General features: G+C 44.4%; 1 protein-coding gene across 5 annotated transcripts; it reads left to right on the top strand.

The window, feature by feature from the left end:
* Nucleotides 1-26: 26 nt before the first annotated feature.
* LOC105894012 (Scm polycomb group protein like 2) lies at nt 27-27,071 on the top strand. 5 transcript variants are annotated; one of them, XM_031575198.2, is made up of 15 exons: nt 27-134; nt 6,436-6,530; nt 6,642-6,710; nt 8,538-8,617; nt 9,614-9,848; nt 10,234-10,322; nt 10,553-10,796; nt 16,032-16,321; nt 16,553-16,673; nt 16,989-17,192; nt 17,694-17,864; nt 18,254-18,379; nt 19,235-19,453; nt 21,882-22,045; nt 23,772-27,071. In XM_031575198.2, exons 2-15 carry the CDS (start codon nt 6,500-6,502, stop codon nt 23,895-23,897), a joined length of 2,169 nt encoding a protein of 722 aa, XP_031431058.1. In that variant the 5' UTR covers nt 27-134; nt 6,436-6,499; the 3' UTR covers nt 23,898-27,071. The 5 variants fall into 5 exon arrangements, with proteins under 5 accessions (XP_031431058.1, XP_031431060.1, XP_031431059.1 ...); XM_031575200.2 differs by having other exon boundaries at nt 19,232-19,447; nt 21,885-22,045; XM_031575199.2 differs by having other exon boundaries at nt 19,232-19,447.
* The last annotated feature ends 165 nt before the right edge of the window (nt 27,072-27,236 follow it).

The raw sequence follows: 27,236 nt of genomic DNA, 5'->3' as shown, positions 1-27,236 counted from the left end.
TAATTATCTTTGTGGAAAACCCTACACGTAATGTTGCTTCTGGCTGGACATGCGCGTAGGTGATCGAAATATGGCGGCCCAAGTCTGACGAAAACTATTGAGATCTGCCCATATTTCGACCAAAAATTGCCAAGGTAAGTCTGTATTTACAGTGTTCTGTGTTATCCCATACAATCGGATAATGACAAGGATCACATGTGACAGGTTTTAGTGTTGAATGTGCTCAAACGACAAGGAATTCACGGATAGGTCGTTTTTTGTCAACACTTCACACCAGTCGTAGCATACGATATTTCTGGGTTTGTGAGCCTAAACTACGGTCCGCCGCTATGTAATCGGGCGTCCACTTTCATTACGCATTGAGTGAAATGGTTCAAATACTATAGCTTTATTACTACTTAATATTATTTAGTACGTGTTTACACAGGACGTACGTTCTCAATCACATAAAGGCTACGCGGATGCGGAAAAAAGGCTAACCCTACACATACATATCTATCGGTGTTGGCTAATATTTGTTTACTCGGATGAGTAAGACTTCTTGTCACATTAGTTGGTTTCAAGGTAGCTTACTCATCCACGATGTGAGATTGTAGATTACCACTAAAAAGTTGTGTTCTTAATGCGTATCATTTTAATTACATTTTATTCGACTTTCCCCTCACATTTACACGCTGTGGGTCGGTTTATCCACGTTGTTTCAAGTAACATAGCATGTTACATACATTTTCGAAAACAATTTAAAAACGAGTCCAGTGTTTTGTTTTCTCTATAATCAAGTTAAATCAGTCGGGCAATATTTTTTTCTTTAACCTACATACAAATGTTGTAGTTGTTACTATCTTAGCTGGTGTTTTTGAACATGCTTCTGAAAGTTGTAACAGTGAGATGAATGAAATAGGTGTATCATTAGTGATGTGCAGATACGATTTAAAAGGTAGCCTGTAGCCTACATAAAACAAACTAAGTGTGTAAGTGGCGTGTGTATCCTATATCAGTTTTAGACGATATTTAAGACTAATGATAATTGTGATAGAGGGCTACTTGGTTTCATCATCTAATAGCACTTTCCCATTTCGTATCATTATTTTGACAAAAGTGTTCATATTATAGTTCCTAATCGTCTAACTCCTAGAGGGATGCTGTTAGGAAATGTAAACTTGAGGCCCCCTTAACAACTGCATATATACTCCTCCTTTGCACCCATACTAATACTGTCAAAGCAGAACATCTTGTGCCATGTCTCTTGTGACTATGGAAGATTCCCTCTTGATTCTGCTCGCGCTCAGGGCATATCCACAGGGTTGAGGCAGCTGCGGAGGAATGCATTCCTCCCTGACACTGAGCAGTGTATCCACAGGAGCAGTGCTATAGTGGAGTGGAGGAGGAGGAAAGTCAGTATTTGATTTGAATGAGATGGAACACCGCTTCCCAGATTAATTTGACAATATGGTACTGTGTTGTCTTTAGGCTACATCGATTCCCAGATTGTTAACTCGGTGACATCCTACACATTTGTGTGGTAGTTCTAATATTTATTTCCATGTACAAATATAGACTCTCTTTCTCTCTGTGACGTATAAACTTAATCTTAAAGTTCAGTGAAAGCATGAAGACAGGCTGTAGGCTGTCAATCTTTGGTCTATTTTAAATGGTCTCTCTGGTCAGTATGGTTAGCTGAAAAAGTATGCAGATAGAGGATCAGTCTGTGAATAAATGTATGTTCTTAAAATCATTTGTTCATTTAAAGGTAGGCTCTAATCTTGTGTGTGTGTGTGTGAATGCATGTTCTTTTATTGTTTGACTGTTTGGAAATGAGATATAGCTAGAGGTCGTCTTGGCATTCTGTAACCACAACTGAAGCCCACCTTTGATGCTATCAGGCACCTGGTCTACCCTGAGTTGTTTGTTCACGTCGAGTCTAGTCTGCACAGGTGATGGGCTTCCGTCTGCCGACTCTCTCCTCTATCTGAATGTTTCATTCAGTTCGGTGTAGGAGCAGAATGTCCATGATCCATGCCATAGAGTTTGGTTTAATAAACAGCTAGTCTAATGTATGACATGGGAGTGTGTTTCGTATTAGGCCTGAATGAAACCCATCTGTAGGGCTGCACAACACATTTTTTTTCTTTCTCTGTCTCTCGCTCTCTTTCTTTTCTCTCAATAGCACCTTCTCACTACAAAATCCCAAATTACCATTCCTAAAGCATCATTGTAGCAGACACTAGACCATTTGTGGCTGTGGCGTGCATTTTATTAAGCTGGGATCTAGAGTTAAACTGCCTCAAGGAGACACTGAGGATCGACATTATAGCAAAGGGCAAATATAAAGACAGTTACCCCTTTATAGGTTCTGTGATCCCTGTTCACCCCCCCCCCCCCCCCCCAGGAAAGACGGAACAGAACTAGAAAAAAAACCTTCCCCATAGGCTTACCTGCCTGAGTATCACCTTTATCTTTGGCTGTGAGCTGATTAATTTGGGGCATGTGCAATAGCTCCAACACGGGGGAATTTTGTTCCTGAAAATCTGACATTTTACGCATAGCAACTGGCGCTCAAGGATTCTGCAACACTGACTTGGATGTATGCTTGTAAGGCTGTTCCAGAGCATGGCGTCGACTGAGGCCTCACTGAGGCTGTCCGCCCTGGTGGTCTCCTCACACTCTCCGGCCTCTGGTCTTTACCCTCAGAAGGATGTGGGTGATGTGGTGAGCCTGGACCTCCCACACGACCCGCTTACTCGCTGGCTGTCTCAGCAAACCAACCGTGGTGTGAAGTCCCGGGGACCAGGACTACAGAACCCACAACTCCACACAGCTTGTCAGCTCCTCTGTGTGTAAGTTATGTTAGGCAACACAGAGCACGCAGTGAGGAAAGGGGGACTGAGGGACAGTCAGTCAAGAGGTCTGATGCTGATGCTCCTCTGTCACCCTCACCACCATCACGTCAAACTGCTCTGAGATAGGTCACCACTTCCTCCTTCAGAGCAATGAGCTCATTGTCTTTAGCGTGCCTCAGTGCAACAGATTATTATAAAAGGTAGCAGATAGTGGCGTAGTTCTGCATCTGTGTGTTCTTTCCACACCGTGGCGTAATCAGCGGTGGTGGCTCCTGGTCGTATGAACGCCTGTTCCCTGGACCATGTGTAAAAATACTCCTGCCATGCCACAGTCCTACACCCTGGCCTGCACTGGCTGAATGAGACCGCAGAGCCTCTAACTGCTTCACACCCATAAGCTACAGTGACAAATGGCAGTGTCACTCTAATGCCCTCTTTGGTATGTCACAGGTCACGCACTTGTTTTTTTAAATTCATTCAAAAGCTCTACTGCAATTTTTTTTGTCTCCTTCACAGCTGTACTAAGAAGGAACTGAAAGAGCAGTGTGTGGGAATTAATGAAACAGCATAAAGTGTGATGCCTTCTTTCTCCTCACAAAGTTGTTTTATGGGTGTATGTTCTGGTCAGAACATCAGTGTAGTAACTTGTTTTTTCTAAACACATCTTTGTGCAAACAACTTCATTTTCACAGTAGCAGAAGACTCTGATGGCATGCATGTGCATGCACACATTAAAGCACCCCAGCCCGGATTAGAAACAGTCCCTGCCCTAGACTAGGTGTTCTTTACACAATTTCCCATGGTCACTAGGGTGCCACCCAAATTTTACAGAATTCAAACCATAAAATAAACATAAAATTATAAACATAAACATAGGGTCTACTTTTATCCTTACATTCATAGCACACTAGTGTTAGTCTGACATCAGATAGATTTTAAATAGATTTTTTCACTCTGTCAAGTTACCTGGGGACTGACTATTTGCTTCACCTTTTGCCCAACTTAATAATTCAATCTTCACAATATACTGTTCATCAGATTAGCTCATTATACAAACATACATGTTGATTTCTTAAACCACACACAAAACTGCATAACATAGATAATCTCAGTTACATGCTAACCACAAATGACAAGAAGATACGTAGTATTGTAGAGCATTTTACTTTTCTATCGGAATTCTGACACACAAGCAGGGGCCTCCCTGTAGAGCGCTAGTAGGCTACCTTGAAGCGCTCCCTGGTCACGTCACAGCCCTACTCCAACCGACACTTCGAACTCTTATACAGTAGGCTATTCATCTGCCGCTCACGCACAACTTTCTCTGGCCCTCTCTGAGAGCTCCCTTTCCCCTTTGTGATTGAGGTATGATAACCGCAAAGACTCAGCTTTTCCCATTTCAAAATAAAAGCTCCTGCTCATATATATTTATTATTACTATTATTATTTTTTTACAACATTTCTAAAGGAACACCTAACCTAAACTTCAATTTCCTCTCCAATCTCCTCTCTAAATCACAGTGATCTACAGAAGATTGTTCAGCCCTATCAGAATGTGACAATAAGAACAAGTATGGATACTAACAGAGATTGCTGTGCCCAGAGTAGCCTACATTGAACAACATGTTACAGTGAAATAGACATTTGTATATATCATTGAGGTTTTATATTGTTGTGGTGATGGGGGCTGGAGGGGTCATAAAAGCATTACTGATTGATAAACCCCTGCTTGTTTAGACATGACTTCAAAATAGGTCAATTCACGCAACCTCTGAACCCCCTAATGATAGGGTGGGCGGGAGGGAGTGGTGTGTGATTTGCTGATCTGGTGAAACATTTCCTATTTTGCTGTTAAGCCCGCTACCCCTGCAAGCATCCCGCCCTTTTTGAGGGAGTAGGGGGTTGGGGAGCTAGAGGTAGGAGGCCCACTGTAGTTATGAACGCTGTCTGGAGAGACTGGAAAGGAGCAGGAATTCTTTTCATGTCCAGCAGTCGACTAGGCAGGGGAGGCAGCCCCTGGCGCACGGATCCGTCCTAGGGATCCCTACAAACAGTCACAGGTGGTCAGTCACTGGAGGAAAAAAAAGTTAGTTACAGAGCGGGGGAGGAAATTGGAAAGTAGTCAAAATGAAGGAAGTAAATGAGAGAATTGAAATAAAATAGAATAAAAAATAAAATCAGAAAGTGCTTTTGCTGAGATCTTGTGGTCTTATTTGAACACTGCAGACTCTTTGTTTGGCCAATATTGGTTAGGTCTCTTTCACGTAGACTCTTCCACCCTCTTCCTCTAAAACGGCTCTTTTGCTATCGGTAACATGCCATGCCCTTTATGAGAATGATCACTGGAAGGTTCAGGTCATTGCCAGCCATTTCCATCTGGATCCTTATCGGAAGTGTCTAGTCCAGAATGTAATATAAACTAAAGGCATATGTAATAGCGTTTTAACCATTTAAAATGGTTGGTGGTGGTTTCAAGTAGGTATCCTTTAAACCTAGGCAGACATTTTCCCCATAGTATATAATAGGTTTACTTTTAATTATTAAAATCTGTCTATTAGCATGTGGAATACACATAATCATGTCTTGTATTATTTGGATTTGGATGAAAGCATCTGCCAAATGAATGCCTATAAGTGTTGGTTGTCATTATGATTCGCTGTGGAATAGTGCTATTGAAATTCATGTGTTGCGTTAGAAAAAATATCCAATCATCTGCGAGATTCCACAGGCTGCCTTATTCCGTCAAATTAGCATTTCAATCAAAGGTATCCTATTTGAAGGAACTGCTTTTGAAATTTGTAAATCTCCCTTGTGTTTCCCTGCTTGTCACTTGTATCATTGATGGAGACAGATTTTTTTGCTTTTCTTTGTTCCTCCTATGACAGCTTGAGAAAAGCCCCTACCTCCAGTCATAAGCAACATGAAAAGCAACCAGGCTGTTTAGTGTCTACGGTGCATAGGCCTATAATTTAAATCTGGAGGCGAGCCAGCCAGCTCGATATAAATTGAGTTTCCTCTGGTGATGTGAAAGACTGTATATCATTATGATTCTCAACACTCGCTCCTCGTGCCACAACAGTGTAATGATTGAACAAAACTGGAGGGGAAAATAGGATGAAGTGAAATTCATTTCTGAGAAAATTAATTGAGATCACTTGACACGTGATCTGAATTTTTTTTTTACTGCTGTTATACAGCATAAGTGCATCATGGGGAGAGAAAAAAAACGGGTCACAATGTGCTCTATGACCTCAGCTCTAACTTCCTGGTAGTGGGCAGAAGTGATCTGTCATCCACAGAAAGTGAGCGTCAAGATGAGCACTTGATTGTGACTCACTTCAGTATGGTTAGCAGTGACGTGTCAGCTTCAGGTTGTTATACATCAAGCACATCGATGAAATCCCCCTGCCTATTCCCCTTCCGTCTCACTCTATTCTCATAATTCCTTTTTATCTGTTTCTCACCCCCTACCACTCTCTTGCATTACAATGTACCATTTTTTGTGTGTGTCTGTGTGTGTGTGTATTTGCTCAAACACGTATTGAGATGGAATGTTTTCTCACTCTCTCCCTCCTGTTTCCCTTCTTCCTCTCAGGACTGTTTGGCTTGTAGGAGGTAGAGAAACCAGTAACATATCACCAGGGTTGTGCAGCCAATAAATGGTCAACATGGGCAGGACCCCACTCAAAGGTAAGCCACGTTGCACTAGCAAATGGATTTACTTGATGTGCTGAAGGTATGTGTTTATACCGTAACGTAAGTCCTGAGTAATTGTTGAATGATGGCTGCTCTTTTTTCCAGATCAGAAAGACAGTAAAAAGGAGAGACTGGGAAAGAGTGCTCCTGCGATGAGCCCTCCACCCATTAAAGGTTGGTAGCCCGAGCGCTAGATTTCTGCTAAGTGCAATTGTGGTTTCTGGTTCTGAATACATGGTTTATTTGGCCCTACTGTTTGTGTGGATAATAGATAGGCTACTTGTTCTCCTTGTTTGTTTTTGGTTGTCCTCTCTTACTTCTCACTCGCTCCTGTTACCCCTCCTGTTACCCCTCATGTTACCCCCTCCCGACCCACTCTGCCCTTCTTTCGGCCCTTCAGAGGGGCTCTGGCTCTTCGGGACAGTTCTGGTCAAGGTTTCTCTCTGTTATGAGAGGGCGGCTTTGCCACTGTTGCCACGGTCTACTTTTGTGGGCCTCAGGCATTGCGTTCTGCCTTGTTTCAGAGCTCATAAAGTTTTTTATTATTATATATTATGAAATATTAATAGTTAATGTTAAAAATAGGGATGCACCGATACCACTTTTTTACAAACCGATACGAGTACGAGTATTTTTATTTGTGTACTTGCCGATACCGAGTACCGATACTTCTTAGATTTGGTCTCCATGAAAGTGCAATTAATTTGGAGGCAGATTTTATTTTATCCTCTGCAGATTATGTCAAGCCTATTGTACAAAATTAACAGAAGGCTATCCCAAGCCAAAAATAAACAGAGCTTTCTGGTTTTAACACACAAAAAAAGCCTTCAAACAGACAATATCATCACATTAGACAAAATGCAAATATAACCAGATAAAGGCAATTCAATTTGCTGCATAGTTAACAACACAGTCTGCTTAACAAAAAGTGAACAGAACTATTACTGGATTAGCACAAGAGCACATTTCAGTTACAAAAGGATCAGAAGAATCTCCTGCTCAAGTACACAAACAATCACTTAACCTATGTGGCACAGTCTTTCTCTCTACCTCTCTCTCTCTGTGTGTGCGTGCGCGTTTTTTTCTTTTGCAAGACGTCAGTTAAGATTGGTTACTTCGGTCTTGCGCCACTAGCATCAGTGAACTCTGTGTACTTAGCACTATGGTGTGTCTTCAGGAGTTTAATCAAATTGCTTGTGTTAAACAAAGTACTTTCCTTTCCGCCCCTCGACACCGTAGCAGTGCAGATCTTACACTGTGCCTTACTCCTGTCGTCGTCATTTATCTTAAAATGAGCCCAAATCGCCGTTAAGGCAGCATAACGGAATTGCTAATCGCTAACGAGATGCTAGCAGCTAAATTTAGCGAAACCTGTATACTGAAATACTTTGACACCATGACAAACTTTCCTAACACAGTCAAACATCAAGCAAATGCAACACAAGACGGCAAATAAGCTACTTACTAGTCTGGCAGAGAGTGGTAGGACAGGTAGGACAATAAATCACATTTTGTGTCAGCATAGCCCGGCCAGTTTGATGCAGTGAAATACTGATGAGTGGTATCGGTGCTTGGTATCGGCAATTCAAAACGAGTACGAGTATTTTAACGAAGTATCGGCACCGATACTGGTATCGGTATCGGTGCATCCCTAGTTAAAAAGTATAAAAAAAAGTATGTAGATTTTTGCTATTGAGTTGCAGTTGTAGTTGCAGTTTAGTTCTTTGGTGATCACAGTTAATACAACAGGGGGCGCGTCAATGCAGGTCCCAGACACATGTTTTGATCTTACAGGTAGAAGTCAGGCCATTGACCGTGTTTTTTCACATACTCTTATTTACTTATGTATTTTGTTGAGCTTCATTGTCACCATGGGGAGAACAGGCTCTTGTCGGTGTTCGATTTAGTATTAGCACAGGCAGAGAGGAGGGGTGAGAGAGGAACAGGAACAGGAACAGAAACAGCTCCTCTCGGCTCACGTGAGTTTCTCTCTCGTTTCAGTACCAGAATCATCCTTCACTTGGGAGGAGTACCTCAAAGAAACCAACTCCGTTCCAGCACCCCCAGGCTGCTTCCGACAGGTAGATTACAATCTAGGTGGACGTCAGTCCCACGCCTGTGTTGGTTTTTAATTGTGTGTGTGTGTGTGTGTGTGTTCCCTTTCATTTTGAGCCCGAGATCATGGCTGTGCTGTCTGTTGTATACTTAGCAACTGCTGTATAAAGATCACTATGACTACATGCAGCTCTATTTTCAAACCCAGAAGGGTTGTCCTAATACCACAAGGTTCCAGGCAAACCTAAAAGTCTTATGATACATATTTAGAATTTACCTACTTCTCTCTTTTCACTCACAACATGGCTGAAATAGGTCTCCTTTATCACCAAAACTGGGGTTCTCAGACTTTTGCAAGCCAGGCCCACCCAAACTGTTTTACAGTATTTGGATGCTCCCCCATTGATAGATTGTTCGATCGTTCGATAGACAGATAGATAATAACTATTATTATTATTATTATTGGTTGTAGTACTAGAAGGAATGCACTAGTAGTAATAGTAGTTGGTAAGGTATTAACCTATATCAAACATAACATTGACAATAAATCAAAAAAATAAATAAAAATAAGATACAACAAAATAAAATACAATCCCAATATACAAGTTCTACTGCTTACCCACTAAATAAGGCATCAGTCGGAATGTATCCATAGTGTGTGAGCTTATGCTTCCCATATTGAAAGTGATGATTTGGGATGATCTGTTATGAGTGTATGAATGGGTGTTGTTCTTATGTTGTAAGAATGTAATATGAATTATTTTGCGAGTGAAAGGTCTGTGGCCACATGCCCACTAGTGAGGTCATGCGCCCCTTGCACTCTGCTAGTGAGATGTCTACGACCAAAAGCCCCACTTGCGAGGTCGGCCCCACTGTTTGAGAACCACGGAGCTAATCCATATCCTTAGTAGAGAAAGTAAATACGCTCCCCAGCCAGTTTTGAAATGTCGGTCAACATTTAGATCCACACTGAACGTACCCCCCCCCCCCCCCATACACCTATATGTTCTGTGCCCCTGTAGTCCAGGATACCCCCAAGTAATGACTTCAAGGCGGGCATGAAGCTAGAGGCACGCGACCCACGCAACTCCACCTCCGTTTGCATCGCCACGGTGATGGGCATGACGGGCACGCGGCTCCGCCTCCGCCTGGACGGGAGCGACAACACCAACGACTTCTGGCGCCTGGTGGACTCGTCCGACATCCAGCCCATCGGCACCTGCGAGAAGAACGGCGACATGCTTCAGCCGCCACTCGGTATGGTGGCAATGCAACACTGGGAGACATGGGGGGGGGGGGGGGGGGGGTGGGGGAGGTGTAAATATGGACGTTTTGAGCAACTTCCTTGTTAAATGAATGGATCACGGGAAGTTGTTTCAGTTTCCTTGTCAATGTGTTGGGCTTTCTTTTGTTGAACAGTCACTCCATTTTAGTTTCCTGTTGATGCCGTTTCCTTTGTATGTTCATTATTTAAACAGCTGTTTTAGTACTTTGTGTCCAGATTTGTATGTACTGATATATTTGCTAAACATCAGTAAGCACTGTTTTTTGTGTTTTTATAAAGCAAAATAACTGTGAATATAATGACAGGAATTTGTAACCTGCCTAACGGATGAACTGTCTTTATTTTTTTTAAATTAAGGATTCAGAATGAATGCCTCCTCCTGGCCCATGTTCCTCCTGAGAACCCTAAATGGAGCCGAGATGGCTCCAGCCACAGCCTTCAAAAAGGTAAGCACTTGCAGTTATACCTTATTTATACTTGCCTTGTGTGCCTTTTGGGTCTGAACCTGCCCAGATGTCGATTCAGTTTGTGCCTATACACACTACAGTTTGGATGAACCTTTAAAACCCTGTGCGTCTTTGTATGAATTTAGTGTCTTCTCCAGATAATGTTGCAGTATGTATTCTGTGTAACAAAGTTCTTCTACATTTTTACCTGGCTATCTCTGGGGCTGCAGGAACCTCCAAAGCCTACCCAGAATGGCTTTAAGGCTGGGATGAAGCTGGAGGCCGTGGACAAGAAGAACCCTTATCTTATTTGCCCAGCCACCATTGGGGAGGTGAAGGGGGAGGAGGTCTTCATCATGTTCGATGGGTGGCGCGGTGCTTTCGACTACTGGTGTCGATACGACTCACGAGACATTTTCCCCGTAGGATGGTGCGCACTCACAAAGCACAGCCTGCAACCGCCTGGCAATAGTGGTAAGTGTCCACCAGGGGGAGATAGAGGTCCATATCATTTTTGATGTTTTGTGTCATAAGCATTGCTGTGCTTTTAAAATGCAACTCCAGCACTATTTTTGGGCTACTTGCTCTTCAATCGTGACAGTAATTGCACAGCTACTACAGCCACTGCTGTAATTATCATAACTGTTACTATTGTTATCATTTTGTGATCAGCAAGATCTTTTTGCCTCCTTGACATATAATTTTGGTTTGGACTAGGTACTGTGTACAAAGCCAGAACACTCCTCACATAGTTGTAAAGCATGATGATCATACTTTTCAACCGAAAGAACATACCCTAGAAATGTGTCATGCTGTAAATTCTTTTAAACTTTTTCACACAGCTATTCTGGAGGTATTCGTTTAGTTTTTTGGGCACTTTAAATACTGATACACTGAGCTCATGGTACCAATGAAAACGGGGCTTTCACAAAATATCTCTTCACCCTGATTTTCATTATCCGCTGTCTTCATCGTGGTGTCCATGACACTTTACTACAGTACTCTTAATTTACAACGCAAGGCTCTATGCCACGTGCTATTTAGATAACCCCTTCAAAAGGTTTCTGTCAGGATACATGCTAAGGTGTGACATTCCTTGTGCTGATCCCTGAGGGTGAAACCGTAAGACAGAAGTAGCCATTTCATTCTATTACACACCCAGGCTCTCCCTGGCCTAATGGATCTTCACCAACTCCAAAGACATGAAGCTACCTTTTCCTCATCAGGTTTTCAGGCCCCTGCTGGTTAAGTGCACATAAAATGGAATGGCACAGTATATCACGCTCACATGTGTGTCAAGATGCCTTTGTGCGGAACACCAGAGGCATATACACGTGATGTTTTTATGATTGCCTTGGTGCCTTGAGTGTGGGGGCCATGCTTTAACCAGTTCCTGGGCCTTGACAAGACAATTAATTTGATTCACTCGTATCATATTTATTCCTTTCTATGTTTATTCATGAAATGAAATGTCTGTGTTATCTACAGTCCCCAATATTTAACACTTTTTATCCACTGTTTGACTGGATTTTATCCACTAGCTGTTTAATTTAGCTCGCACACATAGATGGTATCTGTCACTGCTAGATGGCGTGTTTTAGCGTTACATGAAGCTGCTCGCTGTGCTCTGTGGGAGTGAAGCTCTCCGGGTTAAATATGGCCACCACTCCACTGTGTGTATACACAAGTTTGGCTCCACCAAATGGCCACTGCTGTCTGGGGTCTCCGGAGCTGGAGTCAAAGCCATAGGGGACTGGGCCAGAGCTGCGACATGGCCACTGCCGCCACCTCATCATCAAATAGATCACTCTCCATTAAACTGCAATTAGATCCTAATTAGCTGGCATTAGCTCCTGTGCCAAGCCTGGTAGGGGCTCTGAAAGAGGGGAGTTGTCTTCGTACACACACATACACACCACACACCCTGCTTGAAGTGGGTGGGTCTTTTTTCCCCCTTCCAGGAGTGGACCTTGCAGAGGAATCAAAAAATTGCAACTCCTCTCTGTAAAAGAACAAAAAAAAAAAAGGAAAACCCTCAGACCTTTATGGACCTTATGGATTGCCTGTGCTCAGTCTTACGGCTAGACGTCATGCAGGGCTTTTGAGAGCTGTTAACTGAGGGGTGTGTTCCCTGTCATTTTGAGCGAGATGACCTCCAGAATGGGGAAGCAGCCAACAGGGCGAGCAATAGCAGAGAGGAAAGAGATTTACATCCATGCTTGCTTGTGTCAACCATACTCTAAAGTGTATTAACTGCTGTGGCAGCACAGATAAATAAAAGTACGCAGTGGGCTATGTGTTGATGTCTGCTGGTCTGTGCATCTGTGATGTGGCCATAGCTGTTTATATTGATATCCTCTATTACTCCAGTAAATCAAAGCATACTTCTCATGGTGGCAAATAAAAAGGCTGTGTCTTGGGATATAACCTAACAGGATATTGTGAGTAGGTTAAAATTTCATAGGGTAGGTCGCTCTTGTTTCTTCCTGCTGGCAGTCTGTATCTTGTGGGGTCCCTTGGGGAGTTGTCAGAAGGCTTAGGTTACCAGGCTTTCTTCATTTAGCGACGGGTACTCTGCTAAGAAGAGACATAAGAATCACTCAGATATCGTTTGTCTGGCAGTGCTTAACTCAACGTAGCCAATCGTACACGCATATTTCTAAAGCGCCGACTCTTGAGTGGTAAACTCGCCATTACTGGCTTCTTAAGCTCACTTTCCATAATGTACAGAAAACCCCCAGTCTTTCTTACGTCAAGCCCCCCTTTGCGACATTCACGCCTTCCCCTCAAACGAGAATTCACTCGCGCTGTTCAGTCTCCAGTTTGCAAACGGGGGCTCCGTGTAGTGGCAAGTCGAACCGAGGAGTGTAACCTGGCACGTTTTTTTAGCGCACAAGATATCGTGAGGTTGTAGATTAATTAGGACGTAGATCTGAGGGAGTCTCCGAAAGCGCTTTTAAAATTGATGCCACGGTGTTGGTGTTTTTTAAATCGCTTTGTTTTGCCTCTCCGCGGTGAGTTTCCCGGCTTTTGTTCCGTTTCTATTTTTGGCTTAGCATTCCCTTTTACGCATTGTGTAGAACGTAAGAGATTTTGTAATAGCAGTTTCTAAAAATAAGAAACATTCCTTTCCCCCCTCGTAATTATTATAACCATGCATTTACAAGGTGCTTAAATTGAACTTCTCGTGTCGTGAAATTACAGTAGGCTACACACTTACAGTACCACTTGGGCGAGTCCTTATTTATGTATTGTGTCACCAGATAGTGTTGGCCATGGCGGATATTATGCTCTTCTAGTGTTTTAATGCATTGTAAGAAAAGTCGCTATTTCTCCATTTATTTCCGCCTGATACTAATTTTGTATGAATATATATATATATTGTGGTGCATATGGATGTAACAATTCAAATGGGTAATTGATGTTAATACTCCATATGAAGTTCATGGAAATGTATATTCAGTTTCCCATTCAATTTTGATACGGAGTTGGTCGACTGCATATTATGTTCAGTTAAAGGTGCACTCAGTGATTTTAATCCCATACACTTTTTGTCAGATTGAGTGAATTGCCCCTCATGGTCCTGTAGCTGTCCATTCAGTGTTGGCACTCAAAAAAACTCAGGTGTTCATAGAGTCCTGGCTCTGTAAATGGGAAACAAACGTGGATTGGATTAAGCCATAAAAAACTCAGCCAATCAACATGGTGCTTCAGCATTACAGAAGAGAGGGGTGTAATTTCATTAGCAGTTGCGCTCTAATATCAACAATCTTGAGGCCGAATCGTGGACCTCTTTTTTTAAGGTGTAGAGCATTGCTATATGTGTCTTAATTAACCACTTGACTTACATTTCAGGCTATGTAATGTTTTAAATGAGTCTTTAAAAAGTTATTGCTAAATTTAATAGCTTGTACTTTCTTAAGCGCTGTGCCCCAGTTTCCACATGAAAAGACTGAGTCCAGCCTGAACAAGCACACTGAACCAGCAGCCATGTCAAGTCGCAGCATGCACACAAACAAGCTCCACTGTGGTGTAATGACATGTTTATTGCCACCTCTGTCCTGGTTCTTCTCTTGCCTTTTCTCCATCTCTCTTCTCTTTCTCCCACCCTCACACACACACACACACACATGCGCGCGCACACACACACACACACACACACACACACACATGCGCACGCACACAATGCCTCTCAAACCACAGACACACACACACATGCGCACACACACACATGCGCACGCACACAATGCCTCTCAAACCACAGACACACAAGACACTTTACTCCCAGTACAGGGCACTAGGTCATAAGGAAGTGAAGTGACGTCATGATGATCAGTCCCATATGCTCTCTCAACTGGGCTCAAAGAACTATGGAAATAGAATAGGTTGAAATGCTTTACATTTAATCAGAGGTCTCTGTGGCAGTTCTGATGTCTGAAAACAGACCTATACATATATTTGTACATAAAAATGAAGCATAATCAAGCACCATCATCATTCATCATCTTTCTTTTATCATCATTCTCTTGCCTTCACTGTGTGTGTGTGTGTGTGTGTGTGTGTGTGTGTGTGTATATTCAAGCCAAAACTGAGTTTGTCCTCTCTCACTGTATTTTACTGTCTCATTTTCTCTCTTTCCTTCCGTACGTCTGTCACGCTCTCTCTCTCTCTCTCCCTCTCTCCCTCTCTCTCTCTCTGCCAGCTCGTTCGCTGATATTGCGCCCTCTGTCTAACAAAACTCCCCTCTGTTCCGTGCCTGCCCCTGTCCCTGTCCCCCCCGTCGTGCCCATTCCACTGACCTATCTGCCGCTCTCAAGAAGTTCAAAGGGCTGTCATTCCCCCTCAAAAGAGCCCTGAAAGAAACGCTCAGTTAGCCCCGGAAGCCCTCCTCCATTTTAGAGCCCTGCATCCAGCCACGGGGCCTTGTGCAAGATGGGAGATGTTTATCTGCTAATTATTTCAATTGTGCGCACACACACACAGACAGACAGACACACACACACAGACAGACACACACACACAGACAGACACACACACACACAGACACACACACACACACACACACAGTGCTTCCCCGTGGTGTGAGGACACTTGGGACAAAGACGGGAGGTTTTTGACTCGCGGAACCATTTCACAAAGCTGCCTTTTCTCATTAAAAGACCTCGGTGTAATCACTGCATCATGTGAGTGGCAGTTATCTGATACTGTGCCAGTGGAGGGGATTGGTTTGCCTTCAGACAGAGGCCATTTCATTGAAATTAAGGGGGCTTTATTTGGCTATGTGACTGAGTCGATGCTGAAGTTTAAATTGCATTTCTGTTTAATGTTGCTTGAAGGGTAATGAGAGGTTCTTCAACTATCAACTCTCTGTCCTAGAGCTACTTCTTAACCTGCTTACAGATGATTGCCCTTAAACTGAAACTGATGTGATGTATGATGAGAATGCAGTTATTCTCCCAGTGCCCCATAGGAATAGAATAAATGCTGAATTTATCGTTTTATTTGAAAATGATATGTGTGTGTATCATATATCATGAATATATGGTATGATTGCTGTGCACTGTGATCATAACTTGGAAAAAAGCCTATGGAAAAAATTTAAGAATTAAGGAAAAAGATCAAGATCATCATGGTCCAGTCAACGTATAGTTGCATACATTTGAAACCCTATAGGTGTTTTGATGCACATATCTCGTATGTCTGTTGCAGTGACTCCCCTCAAGCAGCCTATCCCCTCCACGTCTCCCTCCAAGCCATCTCGCCGCTCCATGCAGACGTCTCTGTACCGGCTGCCCAACCCGCTGCCGCCATTGCCAGTGCGCAAGGGGGTGCGGGGTCGCCGGCCCAAGAGCGAGACCATCGCCCTGCTGAAGGCGGTGGCCGCTGCCGCTGCGGCCCAGAACGCAGGGGGACCGCAGGATGGGGACGTCAAAGTCATGTCCACCCCCCAGCTAGCCCCCAGACCCCATAAGAAGAGAGGCCCAAAGCCTGGGAGTAAGGTGAGACGCCACGATCTCAGTTCACGTCAGGAGTTGTGGTTCCGTAGATTATCATTTGGATTATGTCCTATCATTCAATTGATTACCATTCAGTAAAAAGTAGTTTGTTGCCAATGAGCTATAAGAAGAAACCTTGGACATCCTTTTGTAGCCCTGAATCTGAGTTGGCTGGGGGGTATTACATTGTAATGAATGAAGTGACATAAAGAAATTGGAATATGTGTGTTGCAGCGGAAGCCCAAGATCCTCCACACCACCCTGTCGACTGCCACCGCTGAGTCCAGGCTCCCTGGTGGTCTGATGTCCCAGGATGGACCAAACCTGGGGTCTGGATCCTCTGTGGTCTCCACAGGTAAAGCCCTGGCTGGCCTTCAGCCTTGCCATAGAAATGTTTGCTAATATACTTGAGATACTTAATACTCACCACTGACATCAAATTTCACAGTGTCTTCCTTCCCCTGATATAATTGAACATGTGTTGGATATGTGTGTATCCACGAGAACACTGACAGACATTCACTGACCAAAACATTCACACACACACACACACACACACACACACACACACACACACACACACACACACACACACACACACAGCACACACTTTCAATATCCTGCGTGTTGGTGACCCATGACCAAGCTGGCCTTCCTCTCCCTGTCACAGTGTGTGTGTACGTCAACAAGCACGGCAACTGCGGCTCGCACCTGGACCGGAAGCAGGTGCAGCGGCTGCCGGACCACTTCGGGCCGGGCCCGGTCAACGTGATCATGAAGCAGGCCGTGCAGGCGTGCGTGGACTGCGCCTACCAGCCCAAAGTGCTGCTGGGATGCCTGCAGGGCCACTCGGACGGAGAGGAGGTGGTCAAAGGTAACATAATCCAAAGCAGGAAGGAAGTGGTGTGTTGAAAGAGCCAGTAGTGTGGCTATGGTGAGCATAAACAGCAGCGTTGTGCTGTGTTGTGAAACCGTTCTGGAGAGGTTCTGCTATCGTATTGTGCCGAGGTAATTTCTCCTCAGAAAAAAAACAGAGAAATAGCCTGCCAAGCATGACCTTATTTCCTTCACCCACTGACTAGAACAGACTGAACCTCAGAGTGTATGACTCAGCTGTGTTGTAGATCGTAGTTTCAGAATTATGTATCTGTTTGGAAGTCCCTGAAGACCAAACAATAGGGTTGACTTTTCAGATCCCAAACATGGCACCTCTGTGTTACTGCAGTTTGCTTGGTGACTAAAATTGTCTTAAAGTCACATGTCTCCGTCCTAATTTCCCTGCTGCACTTTTTAATTGCATTGTATTTCATCGTTAAACTAATGTGTTTGTGTGTGTGTGTGTGTGTGTGTGTGTGTGTGTGTGTGTGTCCCTCAGTCAGGACAGACGGAGGCACCCGTACTGTGAAGCTGCCCATGGCCTCCAGTGCCTCCTATGTGCTGCGCTTCCTGGAGATGGTGTGCCGCCACCTGCAGTGCGACAACCTCTTCAGCAGCCAGCCCTTCAGCCCGTACTTCGCAGCCGCCGCTTACGACAGGAGCAAGTCAGGTACTACAGTCACACGAGCCATCGAGTGCACGAGTGAGTGGACAGGCACAGAGAGAGAGCAGCTGAATCTGGGACCCATCTAGTTCTGGGCTGGAATGGGCTTAGTAGACTTCAGCCAGAGCTGGGCCTTTGTGGTTCAAGTGATATGGGGCTTAGTACAAGTACAAGGGCTGAATCTGGGGATAGATGTCGTAGTACGGGTAGTGTTCTGGTAGTGCAGGAAAGTACTTGTCAGGGTGTCGGGTTCCCAGTGAACCCAGGGGCTGCTGAACTGTTTGCCCCTCATTAGGCTGTAATTGCTATTAATCCCAGATGTAAGTGAGAGCAAATGCTAGAATGCACTGAAGACTGCAGTTTGTGCCTCACACACACCTCTCCCCTTTTGGCAGTCAAAGAGGAGATGTCCGAGGCACCGTCGCTAAACCGAGGCACCAAGCGCATCTCCAGAGATTCACCTCCCTACGCAGCTCCTCTCTCCCCCAAGCTGCTGCGCACAGAAGCCCACCCATCAGAAGGTATCCCTCCCACCACAGCTCCCGTCTGACCATAAATATGACGGGGAGACTGCTTCTCTATGACCACACAGTTATTTGACCAGGACACCTCTTCTGTGAGCACAAACAGCTCTTCCTTGACTACAGATAACAGCTCCTCTTTCAGTTTCTCTATGACCTCAAACTCTTTGATTACACCTCCCCAATGACCACAAACAGCTCCTCCAGGACTACAGATAATCAGTGATCTGACAGCTCCTCTTTCACTTCTACTCCTCTGTGACCACTAACAGCTCATCCATGACTACAGATAACAGCTCCTCTTTCAGTTTCTCTATGACAACAGACAGCCCCTCTATGACCTCATACTCTTTAATTACACCTCCCCAATGACAACAGACAGCTTCTCTATGACTACCGCTCTTCTGTCACTGTTGACAGGTCCTCTATGACATCAGCTCCTCTTGACTATTGACAACTCCTCTATGACCACCTCGGCTCCCCTGTGACCACAGATTTATCCTCTATGACCACAGACAACTTCTCTGTGACCACTGCTCCTTTATGACCAGCACTTCTATGGTTACAGCTGCTATGACGAGAGAGCTTCTCTATAACAGGACAGATCCTCTAGAACAGTATGTCTAGAACAGAGAATCATTCCCATCTATGACCTTATTCAGTTACTCTATGTCTAAAACCCCTCTATGACCATAGACATCTTCTCTGTAACCACAGATATCCCCTCTATGACAACAGTTCTTCTATGATCGCAGTCAAGCTCTATGTGACTGGTGACAGCTGCTTTATGACAACTGTTAAATTGCGTTACCGTGTTCCAAGTCTTTACCTCTCTCTCTCTCTCTTCCTCAGCAGAGACCCTGCCTCACGAGGAGAATGGCCTCCTGAAGGAGCAGCGCTTTATGGACTCTGCCTCCAACTCCATGACGCCACGCCCGCAGACACTGAGGAGCACTTCGGAGTACCACCCCCCTCCCAGCAGCCCCTACTACCCCGGGCCTCCCCTGCGCCGTCACTCCTCCAACCCCCCAGACCTCACATCAGCACGCACCCACAGACGAGTGGAGGGTAGGCGTAAGACCCCCCCCCATCATTTCTCATTACCAACACTCAATATTTGACGTGTTGTCCAAACACTGAGTGATGTATTTATTGAGTATTGTTTTATTGAGCAGCAAACCCTAATTACATTTTTTTTTTTTTTTTTTTTTTAATCAATCAATCACATTCCATTTCATTGAAGTGCAAAGACTTAAGTCATCTTGCATTATGGTGTCATAAGCTCAGTATTCTATCATCTCATAGCATATGACCCTATTGTTTAGGTTGTGTTGAGATATGGAATGGATATGAGCTTTGCTATTTCATGCCAACCCAGACTCTTTGATATCTGCCTGTTTACTTATTTTAATATCCACTGAGATTTAATGCCCTTGTCCTTGGCCGGCAGGGTGTGTTTGAAGTAAGGCTTTTTAATAATCATATTAGTTGTGGATGGGATTAAACAGGCCTTCATTTCCTGGGAGACCCTGAGGGGACTTTCCATGGGGCTCTGTCGCCTCCTGTGCCACCACAGAAGACACATTCTCTACTCAAGCCAGTCTAAGGTTCTGTAAGGTTTAGAACCTCTGTGAAGACACATACTCTACTCAAGCCAGTCTAAGGTTCTGTAAGGTTTAGAACCTCTGTGAAGACACATACTCTACTCTAGCCATTCTAAGGTTCTGTAAGGTTTAGAACCTCTGTGAAGACACATACTCTACTCTAGCCAGTCTAAGGTTCTGTAAAGCTTGGAACTTCTCTGTCAAAACCGAATAAGTGGTTTGAACAGTCACAGTTCTAATTCCAATTCTGGCCAGGACATATTCTTTGGGGTGAATAATGTTTAAATGTATCTATTAGTTTGTCAGCTGATCAGTGTGGCTGCCGTAATTCATTCAGACATTGTCTTCGTTTGGAAGCTCGGTGATAGTTAGCCAGATTTGATGATCATTTTCTAAGTAGTCCTTAGAGGGAGCTCTTTCACCAGACACTAAAGTCACTGGTGACCTCAGATTGCTCCCAGACCAAAGCACACCAGCATATTCAAACAAGCTGGGTATCCCAGCAATGTGTGTGACAAAGGCCTCGCGATACTGTTATCACATAGATTAAAGGGGGAAAACCTCAACCACAGGTTAAGCATCTACTACATGAAAGTGCCGACTGAACAGCCGTCGCTAAACTGACCTTGGATACCGATGATGTGTGGATATATTCAGGCAGGAAGAGTTAAAGGGGATGTGAGGTTGTGGTGTTGGATACCGATGATGTGTGGATATATTCAGGCAGGAGGAGTTAAAGGGGATGTGATGTTGTGGTGTTGGATACCGATGATGCGTGGATATATTCAGGCAGGAGGAGTTAAAGGGGATGTGATGTTGTGGTGTTGGATACCGATGATGTGTGGATATATTCAGGCAGGAGGAGTTAAAGGGGATGTGAGGTTGTGGTGTTGGATACCGATGATGTGTGGATATATTCAGGCAGGAGGAGTTAAAGGGGATGTGATGTTGTGGTGTTGGATACCGATGATGCGTGGATATATTCAGGCAGGAGGAGTTAAAGGGGATGTGATGTTGTGGTGTTGGATACCGATGATGTGTGGATATATTCAGGCAGGAGGAGTTAAAGGGGATGTGATGTTGTGGTGTTGGATACCGATGATGTGTGGATATATTCAGGCAGGAGGAGTTAAAGGGGATGTGAGGTTGTGGTGTTGGATACCGATGAGCTGTGGATATATTCAGGCAGGAAGAGTTAAAGGGGATGTGAGGTTGTGGTGTTGGAAAGCACTGATCTTTAGGGTGAAACATGTTGTGGAGTCATCTGCTCTTGTGATTCTGGCTAGATGTGAGTCAGACTCATTGAGAATCAGCTGACTCCTAATGTCACAGGGCCAGACCTAACGCTTCCTCACAATAGTGGATTTGGACTAAATCTTTTACAGACAAATTACTTTCCACCTAAAATGTTTCAGCCAATGCTGTTACTTTGAGATTTCACGCCATGACTCACTGGACTAGGAGCAACTATTTTAAACTTAGTGTACAGTCTACTTTGTAGCCACTCGCATTTAAACCAAATCCATTCCATGCCTGTATATTAGAGGTATGGATTTGGGCTATTCTTTAAGATTGAACCCTCTGATTGTTGAAAGTTGCTCTGAAGGAGTGACTTGTAAATGGCTCATTTCAACATGTGAGTTTTGGTAACATTTCTAGCCCTAGCACATTCATCTGGTGACCCACTCTTATCGTAAGGACAATGCAGATACATGTATTTTCTTTATTGATGGAGATTGTGATGGTCGTGAAAATTTCCCTTGAATTTCATAAAATGTTCCCTTTTTTTTTTGTCTACTCTGGCATCTCTCTCTCCCTCCCTCCCTCCCTCCCTCTCTCTCTTTCTCTCTCTCCCCTCTCTCCCCCCCCCCCCCCCCCCCTCACTCTCTCCTCTCCAGCAGCCAGCTCCACCACAGGGCCCGAGTCCCAGGCAGGGGACAGGGAGGTCCCTAGGGGTTCCCACAGGAGCCCGTCCACCTGGTCCATAGAGGAGGTGATGCAGTTTGTGTGCGACGCCGACCCCACAGCACTGGCACCACATGCGGAGCTCTTCAGGAAGCACGTGAGTGACCATGACTAGAGCGTGTGTGTGTGTGTGTGTGTGTGTGTGTGTGTGTGTGTGTGTGTGTGTGTGTGTGTGTGTGTGTGTGTCCTTGTCTGTGCGTACTTGTGTGTGTGTCTGCTTTGCCCCCACACACACGTCTTTGCATTTTTCTCCACCTCACCCCATATATCTATCTTTTCTCTCTCTCTCTCTCGCTCTCTGAAAAAAAAAAAAAAAAACACTTTAAAAGATTTGAGGATGATGTTGTTTATACTGTTAATGCCCCCAATATGTGATATATATTGTGTTTGACCTGAGCTAAAGCAGCTCATGTAGCAGGAGTGGAAAGAGCATAGAGGAGTAGAGAGGGAGAGAGAGAGGGGGAGAGGGAGAGAGAGAGAGAGAGCAGATGCCTGCTGTTTGGAGAGACGGTATGAGTCATCTTTGTTTAGACTTCACCTGGCAGACACCCGTTTGTCTCCCGTGAACGGACTGGTGTCTCTGGGGAACATCACGTCTCGTCCTTCACAGGAACACAGAGTTGAACACACACACTGGCTTCACCTTCGCCTTGCAGTTTCCCAGCACACCTCCTGCTCTCTGTTTTTCCTCCCTCCCTCTCTTTCTTTCCCTCTCTCCCTCTCTCTCTCTCTCACACACATACACACACTCTCTTCATTTCTGGCCCACTGTCTCTCACAGGGGCAGATGTACGTACGTTAGAGAGCACAGTGGCCAACAGTGGCTTGGCCAGTCCGCAGAAAGTGCATTTTGTGGCTGATCGCGTGGTGTCGCCACCCTCTAATGCCCCCAACTGAACGTAATCATTTAAATTACCGGCTGCTGACCGACATTAAAAGGAATCAAAAGTTTGGCGATCAGGAAACGGATAAACATGCTAATAAGATGTTGTCAAACTGAGAGATAATACAGGGCAGTAATTCTACACCACTCAACAGAAAAAAAAATACTTTTACTATTTGTGCGGTAACAAACAAACTCAATAGTGTAGCAGGCATATACACAATGAGGATGAAGTGAAAAGTGAAAAACATGTTACAAATGAGCAACGCTGGTGCTCAGAATACAGCTTCCATTGTTTCTGGAAGTTTCTTCTATTCACGCGTGTAACGCGTAATCTGGACCTACACCTGCTTTTAAAAAGGCGTAAAATGTTCACCACAAAACAGACACATGCTGTCGTACAAACAACAGAATATGTAATCAGTTACTCCATGCCTTTCTCTGCCCATGTGCGGTCTGTTTGCACATATCATGCCATGGTTTTAGGTGCACGTTGAGGTGAAATTACGCCTAAAACCGGCGCTAACGTGTTAGTACATCGGCCGCCCAGTCTGTTCTTCTCCTATTTTCCTTGTCCATTCAGTTAAAGCCAATAACCCCCTTTTATTAAACACAACAATCTCAATATTGCGCACAGTCTTAAATCAGGGCACCGTGTTGATGAGTTAACTACATATTCCACTGTGTCCCAAGGGTCCCTTTCTCTTTTATATGACCACTGTCGGCTTTCACATGGGATTCACTCATGTCCATCTAGGCACGAGTCTAGATATCTGGGGCTATCTCTGCCCCTCACTCATAGCTAGCACATTGTGACTCAGCTTCTGCCTCTTCCAGCTGAAGTCTGCGTAAGGCTCTAGAACACACTTCCCCCCCCCCCTGCTGTCACATGTTCTCTGATTGGTCCCTTTTTGTGACATGTGGCACGTCTTGTTTCCAGGAGATCGACGGGAAGGCGCTGATGCTGTTGCGGAGCGACATGGTGATGAAGTACATGGGACTGAAGCTGGGCCCGGCGCTGAAGCTCTGCCACCACATTGAGAGACTCAAGCAGGGGAAGCACTAAGTCCTTTCGCAACGCCAACACACTGGACGAGAGAGGCAATATACAAAGAAACTGCAGAGAAACGCAATAGACTTGAAACCGGGGAGGGGTGCAGGGGTGTGTGTGAGGCGTAGGTGTGTGTGTGGGGGGGGGGGGGGTAGAGGTTGATGAGATGGTAAACTAGCATTGCATGGAGGATCCTACTACATCAGCTGGGGTCCACGTGCACTACCACACAGAGGCAGAGACAGAGGGAGGCTGGCGATGGGACGCATGGCCTTTGGGAGACATGGATCCTCTGTCTGCGCTCACAGGCTGCCCAACCCCACAGAGAGAAGGAGAGAGAGAGAGAGAGAGAGAGCAAAAAGCCACCCGTTTCCATGGTAAACAGAGGCACAAACACAGCCATTAAGAGACACAACACGAGACCTGATAAAGGAACTGCAGGGAGAGACTGGAGGAGGAAAGGAAAAGACAGAGAGAGACTCAGAGAGAGATTGAGGCAGAGTTCATAAGGACAGACATTTGACCAGTTTGAGGAGCTTTGGTGGAGTGAGAAGAGGGGAGGGCTGACAAGACAGAGAGCTGAGCTGAGAAACGTGAACTTCAGAAGTCACCATTTTGATTTTCAACTGCCTCTGATCTGAGGTGAATCTCAGATAGCTGGCCCTGGCTGTCCAGTAGGATTCTAGACCAGAACACCAGTGTGTGTTTGTGTATGCGAATGTGTGTTAATTCTGCATGTGTGCGTGCGCGTATGTGTATTTGCTAAGAGACGAGACCACATTACCTCATCAACTGTCGCGTCGGAGAGCAGACTGTTGGTTCAGAGCCACTCTGTATAGGCTCGGCTCCAAAACCCAAAGGATGAGGAAGCACCTCCCCTTCCCCCAGCCCCATCCCACTCCCCTCCCACCCCCTCCCCTCCCCTCCCCGTGTTTACCGAGCACTGGACACAACATGCACATCGACTCTGTGATGGTTCGTTCGTCTTCTGCTTTCAACTCACTCCACTGTTGTGCAAACATCCAACAGGGATGTGTGTCATCCTCCCTCCCTCCGAAAGGAGGGATGTGGCCCTCCTCTGAGCATTCAGTAATGGCGGTGGATGATAGACGGGGGAAACGGGTTTCTTAAATCAACAATCCCCCTCTACTTTTCCGAAGAGTCATCAAGGAAGACAGGAGGGGGGGGGGATTGCAAAGCTAAATTATTTAGAAACTTTGCATCAGTACAAATTATAAACGTTTCAGTAGGATAAGCAAGACGTTTTTAAACGCTGGCTAGTTTTCTAACTGCTGGAGTTGGGAGAGAACATAAGTGCACTGCTTGTATAATGCCTCTTGAAAAGCCTTTTTCTACACCAAATAATAACAGACTCTCTTTAAACGAGAACGACCAGAAAGGAAAAAACGTTTACTTCCCGGAACCCAGCACAGACAAATAGAGGAGTGATGATATTCAGCAGACTTAAAAAAAATGTTTTTGCATAAAGAAAATCGGATTACTTACATTCCCCTCACTACTGGAAGCAACGAATGGCCCAAAGTACTTGCCCTTTTGGGGGTGTACTGAAACCTGGTTGTCACCAATTTGCCATCACCAATTTTTACTCTCATTACTAATTCATAGCTTATATCTCTGGAAGATGGCTAGTCACAGATGGTTTTTCATGTTGTGAAACAAATTTGTCTTTCAATCCAGCTATACCTTACCTGTTGATTTAGGTCATCTGTGATGCCTATGAGTCAGGTATACATACCGTATATACATACATACATACATATAGATACATAGATATATGTATCTGGGGTTCTGTTTTTCCATTTGTGAAAAAGAGAAAGGCTTGTTAAAAATGTCCGTTGTGGAGACTTGCATGAAATAAGAAGTCAGAGGACCTAAACCGAAACTGAACCTTCCTCAGTGTAAGCTACTGTACAGATATACAGAATGTCCTCACTTCACAGTGATTGGTGGTCATACAATACAAAGACAGTCACAACAGGGTAAGGCAGCAATACTGGACGTCCAGATCCAGACCTCCGTTTTTTATATTTGCTGTTTGGATCCAGGCTCTCTGTCTGCGTTATTATTGTGTACAAGACATTTAAATGGAATACGGTCACGTTTCTGGTTCTGTTCCATCTTAAGTGTACGAATAATGCTTTGTTCAGCCCCTTTGGCTTCCTTTTTTTCTGTGTTTTGTTATTATGGTTAAGATAATCTGTGGTCTACATGAAGTGAAACGTACTATTCGTTGTTACACTGATGATGAATTGCTTTTACGTGATTTCCAGTGTCATACAAAATCCTGAATATAGCCAGACAGTTTCACAACATTGTGAAGGACACCTTCATTACAGGTGAACGTGTCTCTGGTATTGGCTGTTGGTCACTTACTGCAGAATGTCTCCTCTTGAAGAGGACCTGAACCTAAATTTTGTGTTGTGTGAGGACAAATTGCATCTCCAAATTACTGCCCCCTGTTGTGCTGAGCACTTGACTACAGGTCAGTTTGCAGTTTGTTTATGCCCAGAGTTAGTCTGTCGACAAAACTCTGCAGATGGCCTTTTTTTTCTCCTTTATTTATTTCAGAAGAGAGCTGGCGTAGACATATAAAGCGGCCGTATGACTTCAAGGGCTTGTCCAGATAGCGTTGGCACTAGTGGTTAGACCAATCAGAAAGCAACCACACCTCCTGCTCCAGTAGTGACTTCCCACGCATTGATGTTATCGATATTGTCAAACAGATTTCTATAGTGTTTTATGGGTTTCACCATAAATATCAGCAACAGGAATGTACATTTTTGTAGAAAAGAAATATTTTAAGCATAACATTATATATGAAAGGGTAGAAAATGTGAAGTTAAGGGGGATGGGGTGGGGTGGGGTGGGATGGAAGAGCTGTGGGGGGGTATTCTAGACAATGTATTTCATACTGCCTTTTAATACTTTATAACACACTTGTAGCTGAGAACATGGCCCTGCAAATGACTACATCAAAAAATTGCCTTGCTTTACTTCAAGATCTCTCAGGTTGAAGAAGTCTTTGTTTTGATCCGACTTTTGTAATTAAGCATTTCTGGGGTGTTTAATGTGTCCCTTCTCTGTTTTAATAGTCGCTGTCCATCTGTTGAACTTTTGTGATTCTTTTTTTTTTTTTTTGGTGCCATACATTAAACAAAAATGACTGTATACTTGTCTGCTTTTACACTTCAAGAAAAAAGAAAAAAAACATTCATTGTCCACAGCGCATTTTTGTTCCAGTCAGATTATCCAAACATTGATCTGAGGTTAGTAAGTGTTTTTAACTAGCTGGCTAATCTCATTTTTGAAATGGCTGAGGAAAACAGGAGACGG

This window comes from Clupea harengus, chromosome 10, assembly GCF_900700415.2.
Source record: "Clupea harengus chromosome 10, Ch_v2.0.2, whole genome shotgun sequence".
NCBI classification, from domain to species: domain Eukaryota; kingdom Metazoa; phylum Chordata; class Actinopteri; order Clupeiformes; family Clupeidae; genus Clupea; species Clupea harengus.
This window is presented reverse-complemented; position numbering and strand designations above follow the sequence as displayed.